The 19806-nt window shown below is 36.8% G+C and overlaps 3 protein-coding genes across 4 annotated transcripts; 1 reads left to right on the forward strand and 2 right to left on the reverse strand.

Annotated features, from left to right (window-relative positions):
* Nucleotides 1-245: 245 nt before the first annotated feature.
* nudt7 (nudix (nucleoside diphosphate linked moiety X)-type motif 7) lies at nucleotides 246-5105 on the reverse strand. Of its 2 annotated transcripts, none has more exons than XM_073813332.1 (3): nucleotides 4727-5105; nucleotides 4414-4539; nucleotides 246-4196 (listed from the first exon to the last, which is right to left on the reverse strand). In XM_073813332.1, the coding sequence occupies exons 1-3, from the start codon at nucleotides 4880-4882 to the stop codon at nucleotides 3846-3848; spliced, it is 633 nt and encodes a 210-aa protein (XP_073669433.1). In that variant the 5' UTR covers nucleotides 4883-5105; the 3' UTR covers nucleotides 246-3845. The 2 variants fall into 2 exon arrangements, with proteins under 2 accessions (XP_073669433.1, XP_065147330.1); XM_065291258.2 differs by having other exon boundaries at nucleotides 4381-4539.
* A 1277-nt stretch (nucleotides 5106-6382) lies between these two features.
* tmed6 (transmembrane p24 trafficking protein 6) lies at nucleotides 6383-9224 on the forward strand. The gene is made up of 4 exons (XM_065291256.2): nucleotides 6383-6637; nucleotides 6718-6844; nucleotides 7134-7288; nucleotides 8077-9224. Exons 1-4 carry the CDS (start codon nucleotides 6425-6427, stop codon nucleotides 8305-8307), a joined length of 726 nt encoding a protein of 241 aa, XP_065147328.1. The 5' UTR covers nucleotides 6383-6424; the 3' UTR covers nucleotides 8308-9224.
* On the reverse strand, nucleotides 8365-19501 carry LOC135787993 (mixed lineage kinase domain-like protein). Its single transcript, XM_065297890.2, has 11 exons — nucleotides 19418-19501; nucleotides 17263-17716; nucleotides 14862-14969; nucleotides 14589-14760; nucleotides 14368-14468; nucleotides 14163-14298; nucleotides 13967-14051; nucleotides 11941-12080; nucleotides 11812-11861; nucleotides 11566-11706; nucleotides 8365-10817 (listed from the first exon to the last, which is right to left on the reverse strand). Exons 2-11 carry the CDS (start codon nucleotides 17708-17710, stop codon nucleotides 10777-10779), a joined length of 1422 nt encoding a protein of 473 aa, XP_065153962.2. The 5' UTR covers nucleotides 17711-17716; nucleotides 19418-19501; the 3' UTR covers nucleotides 8365-10776.
* Between the last annotated feature and the right edge of the window lie 305 nt (nucleotides 19502-19806).

Here is a 19806-nt window from a genome sequence, read left to right on the forward strand (position 1 = left end):
ATGCATTTTGTTTCCCATAAAATATAAGCTTATCACTAACTAGAGCCATTAAAAGTTGAACAAATGTCTGTAAATGTCTGTAGCAGTACCATGGTTCATTGGTGTTATTAGATGGTAATACTGTGGTAGTTTGATACAGTATAGACATACTGAAGTATGTAAATAAAACTATGGTAATACCATGTTTAAAAAACACTTATTGACACATAAAAAAGCTATGCAAAAAAATAAAAACACATCAACAGCATTTTTTAGTCATTTAGAAGTTTTTTCACAGATCTGTCTTTTTACAAAATGAAAACATAACAAAAAAACAAACACTTTCAAGTTTGTCTTCAGAATGCCCCATCCACAGCTGCGCGCTTCAACCGCACTAAAAACACACTCTCTCCTTTAACACAATACTGTAGTTTTCTTGGCCTTTAGATCGGAGGGGATGTGAGTAGGAAGATGTCAGAAGACAGAAAATGTAGCTAAAAGATTTAAGTCAGAGCAAAGACAGAGACAAGGGAGAAATGGAAACACTGGGCTGTGTTATAGCAATGAGTTTCACGCCTCTCCTTTTGGATCTCGCAGAATTGCCACCGGTCAATTACTGTAGTCCTGTAAATCCTGTTCATAGTCTGGTCACTAGGGGCAGAAGCTGCTTCGGTGACTGTCAGCCGTAAAAGTTCACTTAGGCAACCTCAGGGTTCCTTTACCTAGCAGGAACTGCAGGCAGGGTATATACAGCAATCCTTAAGTTAAATGTACTACTTTTTAATAACTTTTTTACTACCTTCAGAATATTTTTGAAAACCATCACGACACTGAATTGCAAGTGTTAATCAGCGACCTTTTTATTATTTACACAGATTTTGACATATATAACATACAAAAACGAATATCTGCCTATTATAGATAGATATCCACACATTCATGATCCTTCATCTAACCATCCGTCTATTATGCATCAATTCATATAGATTTTTTGAAAGGGCTCCACAATTAAGACAAAAAAAAATGATAATTGTCAGTTATTTCCCCTGATATTGTATTAACAGTTATCATTTTGATGAATAGTATTTATATTGTTTTCATTATCCTTGCATACCTGAGGCGCTGGTGTTATGTTTTATGAAAAAAGACAGTGATTAAAATAATATAATGTTGGATTTGGTGACTTACACACAACTCAGAATTTGAATAAAAAAACATAAGATTGAGAAATTTACTTATGCCAAATCTTGGTCTTTACTCAATATCTTAAACAAAATACAAAAAAACTTTTCTGACAGTAAGAGAAAAAGACCAAAAGCACAGATTGCTCAGCCCTGTAGAAATATACAAAGTAGCCGCGTCACAATTAACCCCGTGGTAGTTTGTGCCCCGTTCACCCCTAATGCAAGTTTAACATATAAATATACATTGTTTAAAATGTTTTAGACATGCCAATTATTTTGAAATGATGTTCATCACCAAGGGGTTATAGGATACTTAAGGTCCCATTTTTTCTGATCCCATTTATCAAACTTTAGTTAGTGTGTAATGTTGCTGTTAGAGCATCAATAATACCTGCAAAATGATAAAGCTCAAAGTTCACTGTCAGGCGATTTATTTTTCTTTAGTAGAATACCTTTTTCAAACCCTACAGTGAATGCCCGGTTTGGACTACAGCCATCTACTTCCTGGTTGAATAATGTCAAAATAAGAGTTTCTGACTAAACTCTGCCCACAGGAATACGTCAGTCGCCAGCTAAGATCAAACAGCTTTGCTATACGCTGCTGTCGAATCACAACACACTAAACATACTACATAATCAGAACTCGTTATGTATTTCTGAAGGAGGGACTTCATATAACAAGGAAGACATCAGCCTGTTTTGAGAACAGTAAAAACAACGCTATACAGATTGTTGTAAATTGTGTGAAAAATACCATGCTTTTTTTACACACGTGACATGAACACATTATATTGCGCGCCATAAACAAAATCAAAGCTTCAAAAACACAGGAAAAAGGGACCTATAAATTAAAAAGACAATACATACAGTATGTACAAATTAAACATTTTGGCGAGGTGTGTTACAGATAATTTATGGCTTGCCTCGCCTGAAATTTACCTAGACAAGAACAGGCGGCTGCAGTGAGGGAAGGGTTAAAAAATTGCTTTTAAGTCGGACACTTCACGTTCGCGTTTTTTTTTTATTGCGATTTAAAGAGATTCAACTGAAATACCAATAAATGCATTTACATGAAGATATTTATAAGGAGAATCAACGAAGGTGAACTGTTCATTACTGATAAAGGCTACTTGGTAAACGTTGGGATGTGTAAATCTAGTGGTAATACAAATTTGTTTCTCTTTTGTGAAATATAAACAGCACCCATACAAAAGTTTAAAGGAATTCATTAAAAATAAGTCAAAAACAAGTTGAAAAAATCTAAAAACTACTATAGGTAGTGAAGTTTTTAGAAGTAAGTCATCAGCTGACATCCCCGGGCCAATGAGCATTGCGCTGTGTCGTCAACAAGTTCCCATCATGCTTTTCGTCAACACAGTCAGTGGAGATCAACTGCGCCCGGCTGCAGAATGTGATGAGCCCATCTCTCCATCCCGAGAGTTTTTTGCCACACGTCAGCGTGACATCAGAGCAAGTCGGACGTAACCCGGACACTTTTCTAACCAGCATGCATCTCGCAGCGATCACTCGCCACGCTGCTGGCCAATTGATTGGAACGTCCACATTTGGCGGCCATCTTACCACAGGCAGCTCGCTCACTCGTAGCATTGAGTTTTAATGGTGCAGGTACATTTAAATGACCATAACTTGCTGAATTTTCTACCGGTTTTCAAACGGTTTAGTTTGTTTTAAAAGTCAAAGATGTACCTATGACACTGCATACTTATACAAAAAAATTTTTTCATGAAACATGTAAAAGCCTCCAGAATTATAGCCACAATAATAACGTTTGTAAGAAACCAAACCGTTTGAAACTTGGTGGAAAATTGAGCAAGTTATGGTCATTTAAAAGTAACCTGCAAACGTCATCAAAGAAAGTCAACGGCGGGGTCGCGCAGATTGATATAACATAAATATATATAGGACTACATTCATATTTTAATTTTTATTTACTATCACATTTAAAATATGTACACTATCCAATAAAAAAGCATTGAGTACTATGTAATGAAAAACGTATGTTTATTATACAATTTAATTGACTATTGCTGCTATTACTTGACTATTAACAGAATTGAAGCCGTGCTGTCATTCAAATATGAAAATAAACTTTTATTTGGGTAAACATATATGTGTTTTTAATACATGGTCATATAACTGCATAGTGGCGGCGCCTGCTATATTAAGGCTTAATAATATCATTTTAAGGGATGAGTTACAAAAAATTCACCCCCTCACAGTTCTCATGTAGTGCCTACTTAACATTATTTTCTATTGTAAAGTTGAGCATTTTAACATGGGGGGTCTATGGGAATTGACTTCCTTTTGGAGACAGCCTCTAGTGGCCAGTCGATGAATTGCAGTTTAAATCACTTCCGTATTGGCTTCATAGATTGCGCCTTGGTTGGTCGACAAAATACATAATCCCTTTGAAATTGTATGCAAATGAGGTTCGTTTGCAGGCGATCAAAAAGTTGATGATGCGCTCTTGTGGATATTTTGGGGAATATGTAATGATAATTTATTTAAATGTTTACATTATTTCTCCCTCATAAATTAAAAACCCAGTATTTACATATCCTTTATATTCCCAATATACAAATAATTGACTCTAGTGTTATATGATTCAACAGCTCAGTTACAGTAAATTATTTTCTCTTTCGTTTAACTCGTCAGTAACGTTCATAATTTGCTTAATCTGCTATTAAGAGTCTCTTTAAACTGAGAAACAGGATCTTTCAAGCTAAAGCCGACCTCAAACTCAGGCTTCTTTTCCATGGCAAAAACAGCAACGATTATGGCCAAAGCTGCTGTCAGGCCCCAGATCTGGTGGATGTTCCCTGTACTGGGATCAGTGAAAATAAAACAATGTGTAGGTCCAAAGATGCTGGGTACAGGATAGCAGGAATGATCAGCCTCTTTAGTAAAAAACTCCAGAGGTACAGTAAACACCTCGCTCACTTCTTCTGGGTTTGGATGGGCTTGAAATGAATCCTCAATGAAAGCCACCACTGGAGTTATCAGAAGACCAGTCTGTGAAAAACATTACATCCATTATACATACAATTTAGTTAGTCCTACAAAAGATAAGATCAACATTTAAAAAGTTTTTTATATCAATATAGGCCATGTAACATGTCCATTAACATTTTAAAATACCAACATTTTACACTTATGTATACCAAAAATTAGTAAATAAGATACATTATAAATGAACCTTGTTTATGATGGGGAAGAGTTTGCAGATCACCTCCACTCTGTTCGGAGGAAGACCAATTTCCTCATGTGCTTCCCTCAGAGCTGTGTCTATTTCATCTTTATCACTGGACTCAGATTTGCCTCCAGGAAAGCAAACCTCACCTGCATGATTTTTAAGCTGGAGAAGTGCAGAAGTAAATCTCGCCAGCTTTATAACACAACTTTGATTTGCACAGACTAAACTGTTAAATACGAAATTTAAGTTTGTTTTGTTTTTTTTAATAAGAAAACAAATTAGCCAAATAAAACGTCAAGTAAAAGTGCAGCTAAATCAATAGATACCGTAAATAAACAATGTTTCTTACATTGAATGAACGAACGTTTAGTAAAAGCTGTAGCTGTCCATCTTTCAGCAGAAGCGGTATAAGCACGGAGGCTTTGGGAAGAGCAGGTAAATGGGAAAAATCTTCATCGGTTTCATATTTCTTTAATGAATCTACAGTCTTTTGCTTTAGATCCATTACAGCAGCTCATACAACTTTCGCTTTCTCGGGGACAGATACTCCAATGATGACACTTCCGCTTATCTCAGTCAATCCCATGATGCTCTTGGCTCGTTCATTGTGGTTGAAACCGAAATGGTTGTTAGATAATAAATAGTCTGTTATCTAAAAATAGATAACAGACAGGAAGAGGATTAGCAGTTGCATAGAAAGGACTGAAAACAGCAGCGTCTACCGCAATGGGCGGAGCTAAACGACTAGGAAGTTGTCTCTAATTGGTCAGAGGTCTGTCATACGAGTAAACCTAAGTTTGACCAACCTTTTTAGAGGGGTTTTAGTAGTGAATTAATTTGAGTTGTGGTCATCGTACACTGCAAATTTGGGTTTTAAATAAACTTGTCTTATTAAGGATAAGAAATCCAAACTTTGAGTCACTCCCCTTTTATGTCAGGCTTCAGGAAGTGTGCTTAAGCGTTAAGTTTAAATGAATAAAAAATATTTTACAATTAAAAATGCATGTAAAAATACCAGTTTAATAATTAAGGTAAATGTGGTTGTGTGTTATTATGTTGGACGAATTAAAATAAACGTAATTTTTATATATTTATCGTTTTGCACGATTTGAAGATTGCTCGACTGCAGCAGTGTTTTTTTATATGTTTAAGTCTTTAAATTTTTACTTTTGTTATTTTAGTATTTTTTATGATTTAAATATAAATAACTAAATGTGTGATTTCGAGGAAACATAACCACCAGTGGGCGATGCAGCAGCTTAGTATGAATGGATATTAGGCTTGTTCGACTTCATGCGGCGCCGCAAGAACCGACATCCGTATGACGTCAAAGTTCCGCGAGAGCAATTTAAAAGCAGACTCCTCCCTATGATTTCGCGAAACGCTCTCGCGGTACTTTGACGTCATGCGGATGTCGGTTCTTGCTGCGCCGCATAAAGTCGAATAAGCCTATTGTTATTCTGTAGTCTTTTACGACAACTTGTAAGGTATAATCTGGCCTTACATGCAAGTGAAAGTTCCTGATATATTTAAAATATCTATAATAAAGAATTGTCCTGTAATTTTAAATAAATATGATTGTTTCGTCCTCCCCAGCGCTAAGAAAAACAGTTGACAGACACAACAGCTGTAATGTTCCCTCCTGCTACATAAAGGCAGATGTGATCTACAGTAAACACTACAGTGAAATAAAACCTAAAAATGCTCCCTGGACACCCTAGGCCCAGAGTGATGAAAAACTAATCTTGACATCTTGACTTCTGTAAATAGCCAACTATATTGTAAATAATAAAAGTATTAATGTAGGCAATTTAGATATTAACAGTCAGTATGGCTTATCACAGCTTTCACATAATAATTGCCCCATTTAAACATATTTTACAAAATGTATGTAAAAACAACTTTTGTGCACTTTAGAAAAGTTTATCTTGCGCACCTGTGGCCTAACTTGAATTTTCTCACCTGTTTGAGCTACACGTCAGACTGAAAGTTAATCATCATTAGAAACTTCCCTGAACTCAAACATCTGAACTCAGACGGTTTTGAAATGTTGCAGAAAGACATTTACTTAGTTTGTCTGCTTTTGTTGTTTAGTTTGAGCAGCAGTGGATCATTTAAAGACCCAAATCCACAAAATTCTGATCGAGATGCTTTTAGGGGATCAGATCAGTATGATTTTGCCATTGTGCTGCCTGCTGCAGGCCTTCAGTGTTACTGGCACTACGCACAATATGGTGAAAGATTCTACCTAAACTTTATGGTAAGTAAAACATTTTTGCTGTGAGTTATAAGTGTGAAAGATGAATACAATCATTTAAATATCACCATGGCTTTGTGCAGGTCCAGTTGACCACTGGTGTGGCTCTTGACAGACATCTCTCTGTGATGGTCAATGCTCCAAGCAGCTTAATAGTCGGTAAAGCAGACGATGCAAGCGGTCAGATTGCCTTTAATGCTGAAGAGACTGGTGAGGCAGATACTTTGCATGACATTTATTTATTTTTTTATTAAGCTTTTAAAAAAATACCCAAATATGACAACTGGGTAATTATTACTAACCTATGATTTATCAATTTTAATGATTTTTTTTATTTCCAACTTGTTCGGATAAGAGCCACATAGATTTCCGTAAATAATCATTAAAGTAATGATGTGTGTATATAGGGTTAATATGGTTTCAAAGTGAGAAAATACTAGTGTTGTATTTAAAAACATTATGATCTGTAGTGATACATTGGATGCTGTTTTCTGTGCAGGTTTTTATCAGATGTGTTTTAGCAATTTCCACAATCGTTTTGGAAGTATGCAGATTTTCCTGAACTTCGGTGTGTACTCTGAGAAACAAAAAAACACTGAGAAACAAAAAGAAGAAGAAATTAAAGAGATTAACAGTACACTGTCCACAATTGGGGTAAGCGATAACTGCACAGAGTAACAATCATATCCTTACAATAATGATAGGCCTACTTCTCTTGACTTCTGTTTCAACATATTGTATTTTTGAGACATGTGACTTTATATCTGTATAAAATCTAAAGTGACATTTGCTAGGGGTATGGGGGGGATTATCCCCCCTCTGATCTTTAGCCTCCTTGTTAGAGCGCCCAACATTCATGCCAAACCGGTTTGAATCTCACTCAGGGCGTGTGCGTTTAGTCATGGTTACATTTCTATACATATAATAGAGTTACAAAAAATAGCTTAATTCCCTGAATAATCAGTATAAGCATGTGCTTATAATTTATTTTTTATAAATAAAAATATTTGAAAAACATCCCCCCTCTTATTTTTCACAAATCACACCATTTATATGTATGCATTTATTTCAAATATAAGCATTTATTTTAATGTATTTAGAATATATAGCCTACTCATTATGGTATCTTTCTGTATAGCCTAACAAAAATTGTAGATTTGTAATTCTTCTGGTACTTTACCGTGTATTGTGCTTATTTATTATATGCAATTTTATAAGTGTTTAACTTTAGTGCATATTATGCATGTATTATTCTTTTCCTTTGTGTGTTCCTTAAAAAGGTTAACACCCTTTGGGTGACCCTGCATCTGAAAACACTACTTTCTTATACAGTTTGCATAATGCAATATTGCGAATATGTCTGAAACCTCAGTAGGCAAATTCAAAACGTTATTAAAGTTTTTCTTTAATCTCATCCAACTTTATCTCAAATCTATATGTAGGAAAGCACCAACAGGGTGCAGATGTTTGTCTTCCACATGTGGCGTCACTACAACTATGCGCGAATGAGAAGAGGCGCTGACTTCTACCTGCTTCAGTCAAACTACAGTTATGTGAACAGCTGGTCTGCTCTTCAGAGTCTGCTCATCGTCACGGCCGGATATCTGCAGCTGTACTTTCTGAAGAGACTCTTCAAAACCAACCAAACACAGGCCGAAAAACCACGGTGTTAAACATCAGCAATACATCTGGAATTGTGTGACTTTCTCTGAATAATACACTGTCTGAGCTGTTTTGAATTTTCATTTATTTTTTATTGATTTTAAAACTAGAGGTGCAAATGTAACAACTTAGCAGCATGGCAAGAGCGCATTCAATAGACTTAAATAGTGCTATTGTTAGTGTCCCATCCACATGTTTATCCTCTAGTATGCCACTGGTTCTAAAAACAATTCATTGTTTGAGCCAATCAAAATCATTTCAGCATCAAAACATCCTTTAAAAAACATACAGGGTCAAAAGCAAAATGATTCAGTTGGTTTAGTCAAGGAATTTCGTGACATGTCTTAACCCTTACACAATATAAACTAAAATCAAATGTGATGGTATGTTGATAAAATCAGATCTCATGGGTTCTTGCTTGCTTTCATAACTGCAGAATGCATTTAAACATCCATTAAAACATTACTGATCACACTTAAATATCGCCTCAAGTTTTTAATAATGATAAAAACTGACCTGTGCTGAAATGTTCATACCAGTTTAACAGGTCTACGTATCTTACCTTTTGTTTTGAGTTTTGAAACTTTAATGACCCGTAAGTTCATTCAACAAAAAATTTCTTGTTTCGAAGGATTTGTGTTTGTGTTATGGCTTTTGTTCCCATGACTTTACAAAAACAGTTCAAGAAATACAAAGTGTTATGTTATAATTTCACACTTACCTAATTGCAAAACAAAATACAATGTTTTGAAATAAAACTAAAAAAAAATGTGTCTACTGGGTACGTCACACAACATAAAGATGTCCATGCAATACAGAAATATATTTCTCTATGAAAGAGTAGATAAATAGAGAAATAAACATACAGTTGTGGACAAAAATTATAAGCCCCCTTGGTATATACCGAGCCCCTAAGGTGACACTGGAGTATATTATTTATTTAATAAGCAAAAATTAAATAAAGTTTAGTTTCATGTGCTCACTTGAAACTTTCATGTGCAGAATTTTTATTTTAAGTTGAGTTTAGTCACGTGAAACTTTCACACGCGCACATGAAACTAAACTTTATTTAATTTTTGCTCAATGTCCCCTTAGGGGCTCTGTATATTTGAGCAAAGAAAGATGAAAATAAATCTGCATTGTTTCTCATTTTGAGCTTTAATTTTAAAAAAAAATCACAAAAATATGTTGTTTCACTAAAGTCAATTAAATGAAAGTCTGGAAGGGAATTGCACTATGAAATAAATGTTTTTCTCTAACACACACGTAGAATTTTTTTTAAAGGGGACATTTCACAAGACTTTTTTAAGATGTCAAATAAATATTTGGTGTCCCCAGAGTATGTATGTGAAGTTCTAGCTCAAAAAATATCCCACAGATAATTTATTATAGCATGTTAAAATTGCCACTTTGTAAATGTGAGCAAAAATGTGCAGGTTTTGGGCGTGTCCTTTAAAATGCAAATGAGCTGTACTCTGCACTTAATGGCTGTTTTGTGGTTGGACAGTGCAGATTAAGGGGCGGTATTATCCCCTTCTGACATCACAAGGGGAGCCAAATTTCAATTTCACATGTTTGCAGAAAATGGTTTACCAAAACTAAGTTACTGGGTTGTTCTTTTACACATTTTACTAGGTTGATACAAGCAATGGGGACCCAATTATAGCACTTAAACATGGAAAAAGTTTAATTTTCTTGTTGTGTCCCCTTAAAGAGTAAATTATCTTTGAAGTATATTAACATTGATATTAACATTTTCATAGAACACCACGCTGACAAGAAACATAATTTTGTCCAGTCATGGCTTCCTGTTTTACGGGAGAATAAGAATGAAGTAACAAAAAGCCCAAATCCCATAATCAGTCATCACAGTGGATAAAACCAAAGACTATAGTTCTGATGTGCAGCAAAAGATTGTTGTGGCTTTAAGGAAATAGTTAAACCATAAACAATCTATTTCCAAAATCAGGGAAATAACAAATACGAATAAATCGACTGGAGATTGCAAATCTGCTTGAAAAAGGAAGTGTGTCTATATCATCTTAATGCTCAGCGAGGAGAATAATTTGAGTGGACAATAATTCTCCAAGTAGCCTAAAACAGATGGAAAACTTCGGAAATCAGTGCAATCTTGGGGTCAGAAAGCTTAAAAAAATAATAAAGGAAAACAGCACCTCCATAACCACAAGCTGGAAGCAAGTAGGAAGCAAAGATGATTAAATAAAGGGGTGGCAATAATTCTGGCCAATGTGTGTGACCCCACTTTGAAATAGTTTGCATCAATGAAACATTGCATTTTTGTGAATTTTTAAAAATAAAGCTCAAAAGGAGAAACAATGCAGATTTATTTTCCCAGCTTCCTTTGCTCATATTTACCAAGGAGGCTAATAATTCTGTCTTTAACTGTATTTCCCAGAAATGGTGTGATCAGATGGTAAAAGATGAGATCCTGAGATACTTTCACAGCACGATCCAGGCTGTCACTCATCTTCCACTAATTTTCGGAGGTTGTCCACCAATACTACGAAAAAGAAATACATTTGATGAGTCTTCACAATCTAATTCTGTTAGCATAATAACGCTAATAGCATAATAATGCTGTATGACAAAAACAACACGCACCCACATGATCATTCATTTCTTTTGCAGACATGCATGTGTAGCAGTACTGAATGAATTCTCTGTTTATGATGCTTGAGGAGACTTAATATAATATTCAATATAATCATAATATTCCTCATTTTAAAGTTTCTGTGGTAACAATCATCATGTGAAGGACTATGGGACTGACACCAGTACATCATGGGATATGACAACATCAAATGATTGAAGCATCAGAAATGTAAACAAATACAGAGCTGCAGCTACATTTACATTATATTTGCAGATGGATATTTGTTCAATGTTTTTACCAAAGCAACTTATAGTGTACTTCTGTTATCAATATGTGTGTTGCTGGGACCAAACCTTTGTATTGATTAGAAAAACTGATCAAAAATCGTCCCTAGCTGTCACAAGGGCAGTACCATTGCACCTAAAAAGTTCCTATTAGTACCTCAGAGGTACGTATTGGTGAAAATACATATCTGTACCCAAATGTTGTGGCTTGAAAGGATTTGGGTTAAAATCTGAATGCTGATCATCAGTGTGGGATTCATCAAGGTTCCTAACTAGGAAAACATCTACGGCTCAAGCTATAATGGCCACCAGTGAGACCAGCACTAACCAGTAGGACATTCTTTGTAAATTGATGTGTTTGTTGGTTTTACCTCCAGCTGTTGGTCTCTGAAAGGGACTGAAGGATCTGCAGGCATCGATGAGCTCTGCTAGCTCTCTGGGACAGTCTGGAGGAAGTGACTCCATGATCTTTTGCTCACACACTTTTAAAGAGATCTCTTTGTTTGAACAGCCTGAAAATAGAGCGTATTTAAATATGCATGAAGTGCATCATGTGTCATGGGAGGAAACAATACATATAGAAAAAGATGAACAGAACAAATGGTGGTTAAACACACCTTTAAAGGGAACACCTCGGGTTGCGATTTCCCACAGGACAATGCCAAAACTAAAGGAGCAGTATATTTATATAGTGAGAGATCAGGTTGTATTTGAATCAGAGATCTGTGTATGATGTTTGTGAGTACCTGTATATTTCACATGCTTTGTCGTAAGGATGGTTGATATTCTGCAGCTGTTGTGGAGAGCAGTAATAAAGGGAACTGCTCTTTTTGTGATTGTTCCTCTGAAGTGATGTTTCTGTTTTTGCCAACTCAAAGCCTCCCAACTTTAAAAATATACAAATTAACAATTTAACATCGAAAGAGCCAAATGTTATAGTTCAACTATGAACATTTCACAAAAAGTGCAAGTGTAAATAATCAACACATGTATTTTTTTTACTGTAATGCCGAGCTCTTACGGTGCATTCACACGTTGCTGAACTGAATTGTGGATCCGTCGGTGCCGCGTCATTACCGTTGCTCTAAATCTAAAAACATTTCTCAACTTTTCAAGCGGCAACACGTGCGTCAGCCATCAGATCACCTTATTCAAATAACCTAGGCAGAGCCATAGGGTGCGACCACTATGATTGGCTGTTGGCCAAGCTACAGATAAGTCTTCCGTCAAGCGTTAACGGTTTCGCCCCGTGTGAATGAACCGTTACCGTGGGTTCACACCAGCCGCGTTTGAGGCGTTAAAATTGCGTCTACCGCGCCTAGTTTGCCGCTTGACGAGTTGGAGTTTACTCGCTTTATTCGCGCATGAAAGCCGCGCGTGAAATTCTAGTCATCAAGACATTCACGCGGAAATTTGTTTAATTGGAGGGGCTTCTGGAACTCCGCTCACTTCCTGTAATCATGACACTACTAGAGCAAGCTCCTGATTGGTTAACGCGGCACAATTTTTCGCTAAAGTTAAAATTTTTACAACTCGCACGTTTGCCGCGGCAATGTCAATTTGCGCCATTCGCGTGAACATTGACTTAACATTGAAATCACTTCCGCTTGACGCCTCTACCGTGGCTGGTGTGAACACAGCATTAAACTTTTTTTGTTTATAACTTTCATAAATTATTACATTTCAAGTATTCACAACATATAAGCAGTCTTCTCCAAATGACTTAAATTGAACTTCATGTTTTCTTTTTTAAAATCCAAAGATATATAGGCTAAACCGGCTTTCCATTGTACACACCATTCGGACATGACTGTCAGAGTTCGCCCCCTAGTGGCAGTCGTACAGAAATTGCAATTTAATCGTAAATCAACATGGGAGGGTTCATTCCAGTGCAAGAGCCTTTAAATCTAGGAATATATTTATACTTAATAATTAACTTATCAGTAATCAATTGTTTTAAATGTTTCAAGTGTTACTGATAACGTTGAACAAAAAAGGATTAATAATCTTCACCTTGCACACATTGTTTTGATTGGAACACACTGAAATGCATCACTTCCACTCGGCGTGTCAAATGCTGTGTAGTCGCACAAGTTTATTTTTTTATTTTTTAAAGGTGCTCTAAGCGAATTCACATGTTTTAAGCCATAAAACATTTTTTTGCTTCATACAGTAAACATCTCCTCACTATCTGCTAGCTGCCTGTCCTCTGAACACACTGTAAAAAAAACGTGGTCTCTGTAGACAGCCCAGGCTTCGCAAACTGCAACAAAAACAAAGTGGTCAAACCTACCACCACGAAACATAATAAACTGTTCCAGCCAATAAACAACAAAAAGGATTTGGGATTGGGGGTTGGGCGCGTTCATGACTCGTTCAGAAAGCACGGAAGGGAGGGGGAGGAGTTAGCTACACTCCGTTTTGTTTGAATGTCAACAAGAAGGGACATCAGACAGATTTGCTTAGAGCACCTTTAAATGCATCAAAAACTTAAATTGGATCCGAAAAAGGCTGCCAGTTGGCTAGCCTGCTTTATGTCATGGTAGTGAATGAGTAGCAGATTAATGTTTAATGGTATTAACACGAAAACCAATGATGTTAAGTAATTCATAACAACAGTATAAAATACAAATTTGTAATTTTTTGTTTGTGCTTTAATGACCACCCTTACAAATCATGGTTTTACTACTGCTAAAACCGATTTCTGAAAAAGTCTACCCCTAGTATTACAAAAAACAAAACATGGTTGCTATAATAAATAAAAATAATTACCTTTACTCTGTAACCTGCGGCCACTAGAAAACTGGAGCTTTGGATGGAGCCGTGAACTTTAGACTTCTCCTCTGACTGATGCAGTCTGTACTGTGTAGAGATGCCACATTTGATTTATTTCTCTCACTTTTACATGCAAAATTCAATAAAGCACATAAATAAATCTTTTAGAGGACTGAGGATAAAAAAGTTGGACCTGTAGAGTCCCTGTGCTGCATCTAGACACATGCGAGTCTTCCTGTCCCAGGGCAGTTCACAGCTGCTGTCCAGTACTTGTCGAAGGCTTCCCTTCTTACAGTACTCCATTACTATCAGAAAGCTTGGATTGGGTCCTGTAGAAACAGGATGAAGTGTCACAATGTTGTTCAAAATACAACTTGAATAATAAATGATGTTTATACCGTTCTCATCCTCAACACAGATCCCAAACATCCTTAAGATATTTGGTGACTCGAAGCGCTTCATGGTCTCCACTTCCTTGGTAAAAATACGTCTCAACTCACTTAAGGAAATAAAAACGGTCATGAATAAGAGTAAAGTACTCATTTCTGCACTCAATGTTACTTACTTTCAAAACACAGAATGAAAGGGTTTGGGGAGATAAACGGGAACGGTCGCGTACCTTGGGCTCAGCGGGCTTGTGTATTTTTTGATGGCCACTGTGAATTTGTTATAAGTCCCTTTGAATATCTCCGAATGGTTGCCATGTAGAATGGGCTTAATGGGAAAGTCAAAGGTCAGTTCTTCTCGTCTTATCTCTCTTATGTCCTGCAGATTAATGCATGGTTTTCTAGCTGCCAACCACAGACAAACAGCAGACAGTTTTAATGTTTATACCTTCTGACAGACAATAGTTGAATCATAGGCATTTAAAAATATTAAAGATTTTATTTACTTGATTCCAGGAGTTCCTTAATAGTCTGTATGTCAATGTGATTTTGATCGACTGTCCTTTTCACAGCGTCAACCGTTGTGCTTGTTCCTGTAGCTAAAGACTGCAGTACTAGAGAAGAAATAATAACAATGTTATACTTAAGACTTACAGAACTTCACAAAACATATATAAAGCAAACAGCTTATTACATTTATGTAAGCAACAAGGTACTCAAGGTTGAAGGATGTTTGTTATGCACAACACGATATTTATGATACAGCACACGTCTTGAAAACCTCATTTCCTTAACAAAACCACACCAAACAAATATTAAAGTGCCTGTAAAGTCCGAGTCCTCAAGGGCGCACTGGAGTCGTATTTTAGGACAGTTTTGAGCATCACCCCGCAAGGACATCTGGGTTGGTAAAGTGCGTGAAGCCTGCAGCAAGAGTTAAAAGGGGACGCATTTGGCCCTGTCCCAAATGGCACACTCCGGAGTTGTGGTCCTCCTCAGAGTCCACACTTTGATGTCATCACGTAGTCCAGACTTTAGGGACCCTTGATACGAGTCCACGTGGGTGCACCGGAGTCGTATTTTGGGACAGACTCGAGCGTCACACTGGAAATAGGTAGAGAAGTTGCCCGTCAGTGTGAACTCCTCCTTTCCGTCGTCTGATTGGTCTGATTGCCCTTTCGCAAGGACTTCTGGGTTGGTAAAGTGCGCGAAGCCTGCTGCAGTGCGGGCTTCGCCGAAGACCGCATCAAGGGGGCAAAGGAGGCGCTGATGAGCACACTTCAAAGTGTAAAAATTACGGATGGGACACCCTACGAACTTGTAGACTAAGCGAGAACACGGAATTTAAGGCCACGAGACCGAAAGTCCACATGAAGTGCGCCATTTGGGACAGGGCCAATGAGGACATTTCGCAACGTAAAAAGGACAGATGGGACACCCTACGGACTCGTAGACTAAGCGAGAACGCGCAATTTAAGGCCACGAGACCGAAAGTCCACATGAAGTGCGCCATTTGGGACAGGGCCAATGAGGACATTTCGCAACGTAAAAAGGACAGATGGGACACCCTACGGACTCGTAGACTAAGCGAGCACGTGCAATTTAAGGCCACGAGACCGAAAGTCCACATGAAGTGCGCTATTTGGGACAGTGCAATCCGCCCGTGCCTATATTGATTCCTGCCTTGCATGTGCAGGACTCTGCTCAGGGGTGTGTTTCCCAAACAATGACATAACTTGCTGCTGATTCATCATAGTACGATAGTTGGAAAAACTAACTAGTTTTCAAAAACAGCGCTTTAATTATTTTAAAAAACTAAATGAGTTTGAAAGCACTTTATTTTAAGATCTGTTAAAATGAAAGAAGATCGTGTAATTTAATACAGTGTGGATGAGAGTGCAATGTTTAACTATTTCTTTTATGATGAAAGTGAAAGTGAATTTTTGTTTTTAGCCTATATGCTGTCAATTATACTACTTTGAAAGAAAATCGGAATCGGCAAAAATCGGTTTTGGCAGGTCATGCCTACAGAAAAATTGGGAATCGGAATCGGCCAAGAAAACTGCAGTCGGTGCATCTCTCTATTGTTTACATTGCTAAGGGTGCTGCTCAGTGATACACAAAAACGTGGAATGCAGCGGTCACAGATACATTTTATCATAAATAAAACACAGGTATCGACCAATTAGAATCAAGGACTGGAACTAAGCGTTTCATAAAGATAAAGTTTGTCATTTTTGTGCCAGATGATGCAAAAATATATTTTTCAGCCAAAATTTCCAAACACTCTCAATCGTTGGCCAAATGCCTTAAACTAACTCTTTGGTTATATTGTTGTGTTTGGGTCGCACAAACAATCAGAGAAATGTTTTGATGGTACAAAGATGTAAACATTTAACATATAGTGTTCCCTGCATATTAAGCCAGGATAGGAGTAACCGTGGGTTTACACCAGACGTGAATTCAACGATTTGCGCGAGTAGATTAAATACAAAGTCAATGCAAAGACGCGATCAGACGTGTCCTGATTTGGGGCGATGCGAATGACGCGATATGGGCGGCGGGTTTACCGCAAAAACATGCACTAATCGCCTAAAACACGTCTTCACCCAAGTTGAAAATATTCAACTCGAGCAAAAAATTTGCATGACACGAAGTTAAATCCCGCAAGTAATATAGCGCGAGTAACGCGATGCTCCGCGTTTGGTGTGTACGTAGCATAAGTATGGATGGGTAGTTGATGTATGACATGCAAACTATTTTCAACAGCATTTTGCTTGTTCTTTAGTAGTTATTGTTCTTTAGTAGTTGTTGCACGACTAGATGCAAAAAATGTAAAAGCGCTCAAGGCACTGAAGATTTTACATGCATAAACTATATGCAGTAATATTTACGAAAGCAGCTCACAATTCAGATACTCCAGGCAATCGCTCTGTCTGTCCTCTTCATCTTCTCGTCGTCTTGTGGCCTCGAGAAACACTTGATCTAACTGTTCTCTGTGCTCGAACTGAAGCGCTAGAGAAAGCAATTGAGCTGCATCATTCAGTCTATCATTCAAGGCGCTGAACTCCTCGCCGATGTCATACGCTTTTGCAATGCGTTTCAAATAACTAAGGCAGGTGTATTTCCTCACGACCTTCTCCGCTGTCTCCAGGGTCACTTTAAGCTCTTGAAGGCCTTTCTCCACCTGCTCTGGGTTCGTGCCAAAGCCACGAGCCTTAGCAAATTTCACCAGTTCAGCAAGAGCCAATACGCGTCGGGCTAGACGCCTGCACCGCTTCTTATTAGACTTTACCTCCTCACACAGGCTATATAGCTTCTCTGCTATGGATAGGATTGGATCGATGATGTCCATCACAACCTGGAAAAACATAAGGAAAACAATAATAAGTGTCTGGTATAGGAAGGGGAGACACAAAGGAAGAACAGTATTTTTGTACTATGGAAGTCAATAGTGCTCCAAAACTGCTTGTAAATATCCAAAACAATGGCTGGCAGGGAATGAGTTAAAGTCAGGACTATGCCTTAGTTTAATATAAAAAAAGCCTCAGAAAACATTTGTGCTTCTTGAGACAAAACAATCACACTGTCATATTTTAAGATATTTTAGTCTGGGATTAGCCTTAAACCTTGTCTGTGAAAGCCGGTTTAAAAATTTGTGTAAAAACCACACCTGTATTTACACAGGCTTAGTTATTCTCTAAAGTTCCCTTCTGACTTTATTGAAGTCTTTATTAACTTGTGTTGTCCCAAGAGGCGAAATTATGGTTGTAAGCAGCAATCTGGTTTAAGTTAATGATTTTTCATTCTGGAAAATGAATGGAAGATATTGTAGACATTTTAGATCTATAATAATAAAAACATACTATTCAGTTAAAATAGAGGAAAAACTGTTAATAAAATCATGTCTTATAGCCTCTGTTCCCTTTGCAGATGCATTTTGATAGAGGGAAATGAAAGTTGCTAAATCAAACCCAATTTTCTAATTCCTAAAAACCTCAACCACTCTTCCTGCTGAACTCACATCTTTTTTTAGTTATGTTTAAATAAAATGTATACAAAAACAATGCCAGAAGATAAAAAAATCAATGCACGGTTCAGTAATGCATGTTTACATGATGCTTCATAACATTGAGTTCATTTTATTGGTCAACAAAAGATATTTTCACAATCTCTTTAAATCAGGAAACAGGAAATTCATGTTGAAATCTGCTTTCAACCAACCACTGTTGTTTACAGCAGATAAGCTAACTGCATGCTGTTACTTGTAACTAACCCTTTTCATTTCTATCAGTGTCTAGAAAACAGCAGTTTAAACTGAGCTGTGTATCAGTGTTGTAAGATAATGGAGAGCTAAAACCCACAACCCAGATTGTAGTACTACAAAACAATTGCACCCCAGCGTTTCCCTAACGTTAGGTTTTGGTTCTTGTTCGGTTATTTTGGGGAGAACAAAATAATGCATTCAAGTTCTTTTTAGTTTTAGTTTTTTTTTTTTTTTTTTGCATCCATAAAATAACGTCCACATATGGTTGCAGGGTGGTTATTTTTAAGCAAACAAAAATAACTTGGTATTTAATAATTTAAAATAAGTTATGACGGTTAGGACAATGTTATACTAACGTTAGGGGAACGTTTAACTAACCTAAAAATAACGTTCTATTTTCGTAAAGAAAACTTTCCAAGCAAAAACCAACCTTGGAAAATAACGTTCTGGAAACCAAAAACAAACCTTAGGGAAACGTTTTGGGAACGTCATCTGAATTGAATTAACTTACTTTAAAGTTATTAAAACTGAGACGATCATAGGGTCACTTTTGTGATTTTCGCACAGATTATGAATGTAATCATGCATATCTTTTTCAGTTAAAATAATTTATGCAAGAAACACTCTTTATGTGTGTTGAAAGTTTAAGCAAATTGTTAGGTGTGTCCTCAAGACTTCCACAAGAAACAAAAGTTAGGGTTTTGCCCATAGTATAATGAATGACAAACAAAAATGAATTAAATTAAAACATTCAACATTAAAACGTGTAAAGTACAATAATGTTATGGTACTTACAATAGTTTTTTTAATGTATTCTGGTTACCCTTCAGCTCGACACAGGATTGTGAAAGTGTAGTCCCGGTTTAAACTCCGCCCACGCGACGACATATGGCTTCCTTTAAAAAGCAGATACATCTGCTGAGGTTTATGAATGATTCATGCATTTTGCCAAGCTAAGCACTCTTTGTTACATAATTGAGAAGTGCCACGATCTTAGATTACACAGGATTAAAAATGAGAGATTGTTGCCTGCCAGTTTTGTGATTTTTCTGTATATTAGAGTACAAATAAATAATGAGACGTTCAATTTTTTTTTTTACAGTTAAAGTTAGCTACAGGAATGTTTATCATCTTGGTCTAGTATTTAAACAGGTTTTAGTAGTAGAATCAATAATTGTTATTGA

The sequence above is a fragment of the Paramisgurnus dabryanus genome, chromosome 23, assembly GCF_030506205.2.
Source record: "Paramisgurnus dabryanus chromosome 23, PD_genome_1.1, whole genome shotgun sequence".
Taxonomy (NCBI): domain Eukaryota; kingdom Metazoa; phylum Chordata; class Actinopteri; order Cypriniformes; family Cobitidae; genus Paramisgurnus; species Paramisgurnus dabryanus.